The sequence below is a fragment of the Hetaerina americana genome, unplaced genomic scaffold, assembly GCF_022747635.1.
Source record: "Hetaerina americana unplaced genomic scaffold, ioHetAmer1.1.p SCAF_8, whole genome shotgun sequence".
Classification (NCBI taxonomy): Eukaryota; Metazoa; Arthropoda; class Insecta; order Odonata; family Calopterygidae; genus Hetaerina; species Hetaerina americana.
This window is the reverse complement of record NW_027287427.1, coordinates 11,740,106-11,751,193: the sequence shown is the minus strand read 5'-3', so window position 1 is coordinate 11,751,193 and position 11,088 is coordinate 11,740,106. Positions and strand designations below refer to the sequence as shown.

Genomic DNA, 11,088 nt, shown 5'->3' with positions numbered 1-11,088 from the left:
CCCCCCTGAGGACGGCGGTTAGTCGGTGCCGGGCAGATGGTGGGATGATGCACAGGTCGGTTGATGCCGAGGGGTTTCTCACCCGAAGGGAGATCTCCCGTCGCATCTCACTCCACTCCCACTCTGGAGCGCAGAAGGGGGCCAGGCATCTTGTGGCCTTTCTGGCCCTCGACCATGTGGACGCTATCTCTCCTGCGTCGTTTCCCAGGTCGCCTTCCATCGACCCTGAGAGATAGAGGCACATTACCCGCCTGTCCGGAGTAGGGCCGCTCCTCCCCATGCGTTTGTGCACGGAGTCTCGGAGGCCATACCACGCTGCCTCTCGGATGGTAGCGTCTTTGCAGGTGAGCATCCTGGCTTCATGCGGTAGTGGCATGTAGCCTCCGCCCCCAGCATGGCTTGGAAGGTGGAGGATCTCCGTACTGGCCCGTACCGGGAGGAAGAGCCAGGACCTGACCGCCTTCCGGATAGCCCTGTCGGTTTGGTCGAGGTTAATTGTTTCCCATTGTGCTTGAATGGTGCAAATAGTAATCCCACTTCACATCATATTCTCCCGTGACACAATGTCAGTTAATGTCGCTATTCCTAAATCTGTGCCAAACCGTAATTTATATTCTGATTCCAGTTTCCTTCCAGCATTTTCCACTTGTACCGTCGTCCAGTCATCTCCATAAACTGAGTTAGAATTATCATTATCCTCTTTCTCCTGCATATTCCATCAGTTTTCTCCTCGCGGTCTTACCATTCTCCTAAGGCGTACTCTTTCTTACCTCACTGCGGACTGTCCCTTCACCGCATTCTCCTCGTTTCTAAAGAGCAATTCCCACCCGAACGTCATCTGCATTGGAAACACAGAAATAGAATGCCGATTAAATACCCAGGCGTCACCCTCACTCACGATCTCTGCTGGGTGAAATATACACGGGGAATATTTTATACTAACATAAAATTAGGAATTATTTTAAGAGTAATGGAATGTTTTTGTGATGAAAAGATCAAAGAGAAATGCTGTCGCTCCATACTCAAAGAGTATCCATCTACTTTCCGATCAGAGACGGTATACTGCTGTTCCTTTTAACCAAACGTTTCAAAGGAATCATCGCGACGAAGATTGAAAAATGTAAGTTCAAATGTATGTAAAATTGTAATGGAGGCTCGACGAATTGTATTCAACAAATGGAAAATTTTTTATCTATTTGTATTATATACGTCGCCCTCTTTCATTATTTTCGTCTTTTTCCTATTCCTCAACAGTCACGAAGACATCGGTTCCTTCAAGTTCTATTTGATTTAATTACACAATCTAAGAAATAATGACATTGGGGGACGGCATTTTTTCATGCAAACAAAAATCCACAAACTTTTTCCCTTTTATCTAATGACCACAAATATCCATTAGTGCCATCATACAATGCATTCTAATTAATATAAAAAAATAATAGAAACATGCATAAGTTAAGTTTCCAATGAAAACAATGTAAAGCAAAATTCAGCAATCCAAAGCCAGAGTAACCACGGCAACAGACTCAATATAATTATTCTGCAAAATGGGTAACCTGCTTTGTAAGTAGTTTAAATATTTTCCTTTAATATATTATGTAAAACATAGAACGCATGAGTTAGAAATTATTTAAAGTCATTCATAAACTCAAAGCATTGAAAGAGAATAATTCTAGAAATGCCCGAATAGATTTGAACATAAGTTTGAGCATCAAAAGAAATTTCCGTTTCTTCAAAAAATTTGGCATTCAAGATCAGTTTCCTACGAGCAATAATGTTTGAAAAAGTGTAATAAAATATGTCCACATAAATATTAGTTTAAAAAGGGTAAATTAATTAAGACATTTTCACTGAGACTCACAATTGGTGATTGGGGGATGCTCTCAATGTTAATCGAATGTCCAAATGCGCCCCTCCGGAGATGTGTCGTATTTTCAGCTCCATAGGAAATCCAAGAGAAGCCCGTAGCGTGGGAAACTGCTTGCTTCTATTTAGGCTCATCATATCTCAATGGAGTGCCGTTGGTGTTTCAGTTTCATCCGTCGCTTGCCGTCATTTTGATAGTCGATGGTCCATCTAGAAGTGACCACGTCCTAAATAACTGTAAAAATGCGCCGAATTGTTAATGTGAAATGTTTAAACGTAATTTCAAATGTAGAAAAATAAAACATTAATCCCTATAATTGACGGCAAATAGGAAGTGAATGGTATCCCAGATATTTTATTTGCCGCATTTACTCCCAGCGAATAATAAACGTAATCGCGTGGTCCATTTGGTGGATGATGGATATACGCCTTTCTCTCATAACCTTGACGAGTTTCGTCGTCGATATGAAATAATCTGGACGATACATGGACTATGTACACTCCAGGGACAAGGGATAACAGTGCGTTCGTAAAGGCGATGCGGCTTCGAGGAAGTCAAAGAAGGAGTGGAATCAGCCGATAGAGGGGAAGGCCACGGTTTGAAGGGATCGAAGCAGAATCATCTCGATCGGTTACTTTGCAAATAGGGAACAAACGATAAAAGCAAATGATGTGTTGTGGAAACTAACGTTATGCACCGTTTGAGCTTAAAAATCAAGAAAACTACGTCCTCTTTTGGCATAGAAGAACGTTCCCTTCCTTCAAAAGAGTGCACGTCTTCCATATAAGCCCAGGAAGAAAGACTAGAAATATTGCTCACTAATCCATCGTGAAACAATTTAGTTGTGCAAATGGATGTTTAGCAAACCAGAGAGAGCACTGCATAGAAATACTTTCCATAAAAAAGAGGCTTTTCTTATTTTCAGGCTGCTGTAAAGCCGTCAGAGACGACGAGAGGAATGGTGGGAGTGATGGTGGGAGCAATGGAGGGAGGAATGGTGGGAGGGATAATGGAAGGGATGGTGGTAGGGATGGTGGGAGGGATTGTGGGAGGGGTGAAGGGTTAGTGCCACCACGGGAGGGAGACGTAAGAAATGAAGGAAGGCAGGGGGATGGGTATGAGGGTGTTGCTGGGGTTATGGAGAGGGGTGCAAGTGGGGTGGGGGGAAATGTAGATGACGAAAGGCATGTTGAGGAGGAAATGGGTAGGGAGGGCAGAGATGTAGAGGGAAATGGAGGGGACACGGATGTTGTGGAGGAAGGAGTTCTAGGGGATGGGGCTGTGGAGGGTTTGGGAGAGGAGGGGCTGGAAGGGGAGGGGTTGGGAGTAGAAAGGGAAGAAGGGGAGGGTGTTGCAGTGGAAGTTGTGGTTGTTGTGGAGGAGGAACAGGAGGCGGTGGTACTGGAGGCGGTGGGTGGGGAGCCCGTGGTTGTGGTGGCGGTGGGTGGGATTGGGGAGGGGGACATGGGAGGGGGCAATGAAGGGGGAGTGATGTTGGAGCCAGTTGAAGAACAACTCCGTAGAATGGAGTATGTTGGTGCGGGCGACGGGCGATTTAACTTTATTCTCCCGGATTGGGCAGCCAACGCCCCTGCGGTCATTCGTGCCCGGCGCCGGGGCCGGCGCCTAAGGCATCACCCCTACCAGCGCCGGCGACCAAGCCAAAACCATGGCAGGGACCCGCGAACATTTCGAAGATGGGGGACTTTATAAAAAAGGTACTACACAACCAGCGATGCATAATGGGAATGCCGCATGTATTCCGATAATCACGATGCATTATATTGCATATGAAACCATCCAAGTTACACTCAGGATGAATGTTTCATTTGGACCCAATTTTCTAAGCAAGGAATTTTCTCCCTTTCCTCCCCAGGTCCCCCAGCAGCACTCCCTCTGAAAAGGCCACGAACAGCTCGGCCAAGTAATCATCCATCGATCATAAAGTGAGTGAAAAGTGACTATTAATTAGACTTATAAATTTATTAGACTATTATTCTATATTTTCTTGAACTGCAATTAAAGTGACTGATCCGGTATTCTCCTTAAAGAAGCTAACTGTAATTCATTTGAGTTCCATTCATTTTCTATTGTAGCTAATTAAGCTCTTTAAAGGAAGGGGCTAACTAAGCTAAATTCGGGATTTTTTATCCTGGACACAATTCTATCACAAACCCACATTTTCAATTAAAGATGCTTTGGAAAGTATTCCATTTGGATCTTTAAGGTGCAAATCGATTTTAAGGTCCTCGATAATCGATTCCTTTTTGCCAATCTCTATTAACCTGGCTCATCATCACTTTCATGGCTAACATTGATGGAAAATATAACTTTTAAAATAGAATACCCACGGGGCATGCCTTGGCACCCACCATTATGCAGGGATGGGCTAGGGTGGTGACCGGGGAAATTTACTCCAAATTGAAGATACAAATGGTGACATACTGTGATTATTGGCTTGTAGTGTACCCTGAATGAGAGGGAATTTGTATTAATGAAATTATAGATATTCGGAATTATCAATTAGGAATTACCATTAGTTATAAGAAAAGTGCCCTTCAGGCTACAAATTGCATTAAATACTTAGCAGGAGAATTAAATACAATTAGCAATACCCTCTAATTAACCAATAAATCATTGGCACAAATAAATTCCACCTCAAACCTTATCAATAAAAAACGGCAAAGTGATATCCAAAATTATTGCGTTTATTTCCCATATGTTCTTATACATTACAGCCAACATATTTTATCATAAAGAATATGCATACTTTATTATAACAAAAATTGTGGTCACTGACATGCATAAGTAACAAAAAAAGTCCAATAGCCTTTTAAGATAATCATTCAAGCTGCCCCCCCCCCTTTCCTGTGACCTGTTACTGATGATGGTTTGCCTGTTGAATTAAAGATACTTCTAAATTGATATTGACAACATCTTCAAGAAATTGAAATAAGTAATGTGCTTCTATGAGATTTTATTTCCGATTAACAGTAACCCAAGCCTTTAATCATTGTCTTTGAATGTTTCATTTATGCCATAATGAGTCAATTATGTAAGTGAGTAATGTGTAGGCTTTGAATTTGAAATTTAGTATACTGGAATTATTTCAAAGGGTTTTTTATCTCTTTTCACCTACTTATCTCGCTTTTTGAGTATATGCTTCCGTAGAAAGTCATCACATTGGACATAATATTCTTTAGAAAATTTTTAAATTCAGCCTGCTGATATTCGTATCCAGTAAGTCAAAATAATGCATCTCAATTTGGTTTCCTAACCTGCCTACCTTTCCTTTTCTTCTTGAATTGATAGCTGCACTTCATGACAAATAAATTGTGATGAGTCCTTTACATGCTCTCAGGAGCCTGTGAAAAAAGATCACCCTGATCCTTAATCTTTGTCTAACCACAGTTATAATCTAACTGCTGCCATTTATAGTAACCCAGAATTTTCCATGTATTCTATCATCTTTTGGGCTGTCTAAACCAAGTATTGGTGATGATTAACCCATGTCTCATGCCGAAGTAAATTTCTTTCTCCCCACAGACATTCCACCTACCTAAACCATAATAGCATACCTCAAAGCCATCTTTTACTTTCCCTGCTGTTGCATCTTAATCCCCCATCACTATTAAATGCTTCCCTCTAGGAACATCCATGATTATCCCCCTAACTGATTGTATACCTTAACGATTTCTTCCTCCTTATGATTAATTGGTGACTTGTATAACTGAAGAATAACCATATTCAATGGTTCTACTTTTTAATTACCTGGGCCAATTTCTATCTGTTACTTGCTCTTAGTTGACTATTTTTACTCAATAGTACTTTCTATCTTTTAATTGAATATCATGGCAACCCCTTGTTTGCTCTCATCCCCTCAGTAGTAATTTACTCTATAGCTATTACTTCAGTAATCTTTCCGTCTCCCCTCCTAAGTGTGTAGGCATAAATCACAGTAATGGAACATGCTCACTCCATTGAATACCTAGGCATTACCCTCACTCAAGACCGCTCCTGGGGAGAATTCTGAATACTGCACACCCAGATGAGGGTAGGGGGATTGTGACTAAACAAAGAGATGATAAGAGTCACCACGAGAGAGTAATTGAATGCTATCCAGGGATATGCCAGTGCAATACACAGTCCATTGAATGGCACACAGTTGAGTCGTCATATTTTTTCCGAGTCGGGATTGGCAATGCTGCTTCACTTGTGCCTTTGCCTCTCCTCTGACCCTCCATCCAACCCACCCTCCCCGTTATGCACAAGGTGCCATGCCCTTATGTGATATACTAAAAGAATATTAAGGATATATTCCGCACTGAGGAATTGTGGTTTCCAACACATGTTATCGAGTTCCTGATGGAATTTTCCTTATAGCAATTTATCGCCCACTTAATTTGAAATTGCAAATTATTTTCCAGGTCGCAAGAAATGAGCATCATCCTTAGGCTCATTTATTAACATGCTTGTCACGGACATTTAATTTTATAGTCATGGACTTACAATGAGACCTAAGATTGACTCACTAAATGGTCACACAATGGCTAATTTAATGATGCCTGTGCAGTTCGGGCCTCGGATCAGGTCAGGATCAAAGTGGATGAAATTATTGCTCTGCCTGAGTTCATGCAAGCAGCAAGGACATATCATCAGGTTGCTCTGAAGAAGATTTATTGTAATATGTGGTGACAGGTATTCCTTTTTGGCAAGGTTTAGAAGTGAAGTGGCTGTATTTTAGTGGCTTTCTAATGCCAACATTAAAATTTTATTTAACAATGGACTAATATATTACTTTGAAGTCAGTTTTATTATCTAGTAATAATAAATAAAGATGGGATGGATATGAATTTTAAGAGACAACTATTTAAATATGTAGTATATACCAAATGAAGTAGGTTTATATAGATTTTTTAATAGATAGGAGTAGGAATTCAATCAGTTTTATGACACTTAAGGTGCATTTGCAGATTCAAATTAGCTTTTTTTAAGAGTATAAAGTAACCCATGTTCAAACCATCACATATTTAGAAATACAATGCAAAAAATATACCAAGAAACTGAATTTTCAACATCCTAATGATGCAGGAATGTTGATATATAATTATACATTGAAAAAGTTAATTTTCAGATTTCATCATTAATTTAGCATAATTTTATGATGGAAATTGAGTGTGCAATTATTTCTTCTGGAAGTTGTGCTGGCCAAGGGATAAGATAATTCAGTTTAACTCCCAAGGGCCAAGCATGATTCCTGGGGACTTTGGAAAATTTCCAGCTCAAATATAATCATATTATTTTTAGGTTGCTCAGCATGCAAACCAAAGGAAGCCAAGGGTAATGAACTGCCTCACCTCTGGTCATTAATTTTTGCATGATGCCCTGATTTGCCAAGCACCTTTACAACTGGTTGTGAGGTATTCTTTCAAACTATTTCATCCCACTTGCCTTAGGCATTTTTGAGGTGACCTGCACTCCCATATTAATAAAAATCAACCTTTGTGCTAATAGCTTAGATTACTCTAGTTTAATCATTTGGTTAGCTCGGTTTTCAAATTGTTTTCAAATCTGACCTAAGGTATCATGGATTTGGGTCAAACCATAGTATATACATCAGCTTATGATGACTGGAATGTAATTTTCATTTAGGGTATCCAGCAACATTGATTGTAATTTTCTGACTGTAATTTTTATTTAGGGTATCCAGCAACATTGATAACCTCGTAGGCTGGTCAAAGACCAAGAAATTTACACATGGATATCCATTAAACTGTGCATGGAAAAGGACTTTCCCATCAGAGGGCAGATCTTGACTACCAGCTCTGTACAAAGCAGACAAGAAAACGTCAAAAATAACTGCGACCTGAAGATAGAGGCAGGATGACCGGCAAAGCTGTGATGATCACCAAAGGACAACCAGCGTGGTTGGAGAATACCGAAATTCAAAGACAAGCAATTCAATGCCATAAAAACCTTTTCACAAAGTAATTGTAACGCCTAGTTTTTATTACACACTTTAATATGTACACTCCTTTTTAAGGATGTTTATTGTGCCAAATGGTATTTCGTAAATTCCTTTTTTGAAGACTCCTATAAGTACATGATATGTATGGTCTATGGCCAATAAATATATTATTTGGGCAAAAATTCCTTTAGTTACTGAATTGGCAATTTATTAGTGTCATTCTTTCCATTTTTAGGTGATATGTAATTTCACCAGATTTTTAAAAAAATTTGTCCAATGAATGTTTTTATTTGCTAATGGATATTAAAAGTTGGCTTTAACCTCGTGGACTGTGGCGCGTTATGCACAACTACAAATGCCTATGACATTGTATGTATGGCATTTCGTCACAACATCTGGTTTCTTTAAAAGCCCCAAAATTTCAGATTTTTCAGAGGACGCCTCGGTAGCTTAAGTGGCTAAAGCACTCGACCGGATATTGATGGATCTAGGTTCGAATCCCAGTTAAGGCAAATGATTTTTACACTCTGAAATTGTTGCATTTAAGTATGGTGCTGTTCAGACAAGAGTTGAAATATCTAGGCAAAAGTTGGGGTGGCTGTTAGATGTGTATCTTAAAAAAAAGAAGTGAATCAGAAATTATTTACATAATGTTCAGCTCCAGACTTGAAATAAAAATGGCTGTGACATGAATTTTGTTATTCTACTATTCATAGTATTAACTGATATTTCCATACTTCTTTCCTTGGGGTGTTTATGCCTTGTCACTGCCTGGGCCAGTTTAACGTTGGTTTCTTATGTAAACATTTATAGGCAGTGATCACTTGACTGAAAAACGTAGAGATAAAAATTCACAAGAAAATGATTTCCTTTACTGCATTATGAACCTTAAAACATTTCATGGAAAAGCTTTTGCTGCCATAATATTTCATCTAAACCTGGGCTTGTAAAATATTCAATCCATTTTTGTGGAGAATTCCTGCTTTGTTCCACATTTTTCAGCATTTAACAATACTTGAAAATGAAGTTTTTCTAGCCAAAGATACTCCCTGATTTTAAAATGGCATCACAGACGTGTAAAACAAGACTTTTTTGCTCATTAGAGATAAATTTAAACATTTGAATGGCAATGTAAAAAACATTTGTTTTATTTTTTCATGTATGCATATAAATCTTTTCTGAACATCTTTTTTTTCTGAAGTCAAATGGGCAGGAGATTCATTGAAAGAGTATGCATGAAAGTGATTGCAATTGTCAGCTGTGTAAAATGTGTAAGTAGATGTGTTACATATGTAGGTGTTATAGTGTGTTTGTAGTATTTCAGGGTATTTTTCTAAATTTTATATGAGTACGACTAACATTTTATTGAAGTGTGTATTTTTATTTATTGTTCAAATTCTATTTTCTGTACATATTTATGACTGAGTTCCCTGTCGCATATATGGCCAACGGAACAATATAATAGATAATTGAAAAAGTAAGTCAATTAACCTAATTTCGTGCTTGTGCTTCTTGACTTTATAAACAAGTACTTTAAATTTGTTCATATGCACCTAAAACAAATATATTGGTAAGTATCTCAGAGATGAAGGCAACTGCTAAATGCACTTGAATCCACACCTAATGCAACAGGTCAGATATATATATTGGATAAGCAATTTGGGATGAAGTGTGTCATCCCTCAAGAAAAATAATTCATGGGAAATGGTAGAACCACTTATCAGGGAAAACATTGGTGAATAAATGGGTGTGTAGACTAAAAAGCCAAAATCCAAAATGGTGAGTCTCCACGTAGTGAATCCGTACTCGAATAGTATCCATCTGTTTTCCAATCTGGAAAAGTTTACTACTGTTCCTTTAAATAAACATCTCAAAGGAATCATTTTGAATAAGAATGAAAAATGTAAGTTTCCAATAATAATTGAAAATGTGAAAAATAGCAAGGAGACTCAACAAATTGTATTCAAGAACTGGAAAATTTTTATCATTACACATTATATTTAAGCAGCAATTGAATCCATGGCCTCTAGAACATCAGGTGAGGATGTTACCCCCAAACCATCTTTTGGCAATTATCTTTTAATCTCTGCAAGAATGATACCTATGAAAAGTCCTGAATTCGTTCTAGTTTTTTATAATATTATTTACATAGCATTGAAATTCATGGTTGATTGATTTGTTATGCTTTTAATGGTCATATTTTCAGGTTTTTTTTTGATCCTGTGAACAATTCTGGTACCCCATCATTTTAATGCAATGACTTAATCAAAATGTACTAGTTTAATTTCCCCTTAAATGCCTAAGCAACAAGTGACATTTGGCTACACAAGGTGTGTAGTCATTCATAAAAGCACCTACACATGAATCTCCCCAAGTTATGAAGCTATCTAAGGAGTTAATTGTTTCATTTCAATACGTTAGGAAATTCCATAAAGTTATGCCTGAGACAACAAATTCTATCTAGGGAGTCAGTTCAGGTCCTACATGGAGTGAAACACAACTGTGTGGGCACTTCCTCTTGGGGATAATAATTACATGTTAATTGTAGTATACATGATGTTAAATACAGTTTAATTTTAAATAAATTCATTTCTCAGAATATATTTTGGGTATCTCCCATTATCAATTTTTCATTCACAATATCTTTTTGAAATTTCTGAAGTTTTTTTGGGAATGTCCATAAAGAAATGTTTTCCATTCTAATTTTTACTATTTGGCAAAATGATTTTTATGGTATATGCTTTCATCATTATAGTTTACCTCAGGTGTTATTTTTTTCACTCCACCAACTTTCAGTTCTTTCCATTTTCTCCTAAACTCACAATACCACTGCCACCTCTCCCTGGCTCTGTTCCCTTCCACTGAATATTTATTTATAATCATCACTTCAATTGCCCCTCCAAGTAGTAGCACCCAAAATTATCTACATTTTTCTATGCATCTCATGCTTCATATTGTCCAAATTCCTTGTTCTTGAGATCATTCTAACATTCCAAATCCCTCTTCAAACTGATTCAGCCACTTCTTGTTTCTTCTTACCTGCTATTGTTAATTCCACCTTGCAACGATTTTGTAAGGTGACCAAGGAAACCTTGCCTCTCCTACTCCCATAAAAGATAGACAGCCCAGTAGACTGAGTCATATGCATAATTATGAGGACTCATTTCCATACTTAGCAGAGTTAATTGTAACTACCCCTGGGTGAAATTTCTTTATTGACATGAGGTATTTACACAACAGGTCATTTTGCGGA

General features: G+C 38.3%; 1 protein-coding gene and 1 long non-coding RNA gene across 2 annotated transcripts; both read left to right on the top strand.

Moving 5' to 3' along the window:
• Positions 1–394: 394 nt before the first annotated feature.
• LOC139697930 (uncharacterized) lies at positions 395–3,348 on the top strand. Its single transcript, XM_071596791.1, has 3 exons — positions 395–479; positions 2,793–3,155; positions 3,257–3,348. Exons 1-3 carry the CDS (start codon positions 395–397, stop codon positions 3,346–3,348), a joined length of 540 nt encoding a protein of 179 aa, XP_071452892.1.
• Positions 3,349–3,382: 34 nt separating this feature from the next.
• LOC139697862 (uncharacterized) lies at positions 3,383–8,005 on the top strand. Its single transcript, XR_011702825.1, has 5 exons — positions 3,383–3,585; positions 3,744–3,813; positions 6,295–6,565; positions 7,175–7,287; positions 7,569–8,005. It is a non-coding gene; the product is annotated as an uncharacterized lncRNA (long non-coding RNA).
• The last annotated feature ends 3,083 nt before the right edge of the window (positions 8,006–11,088 follow it).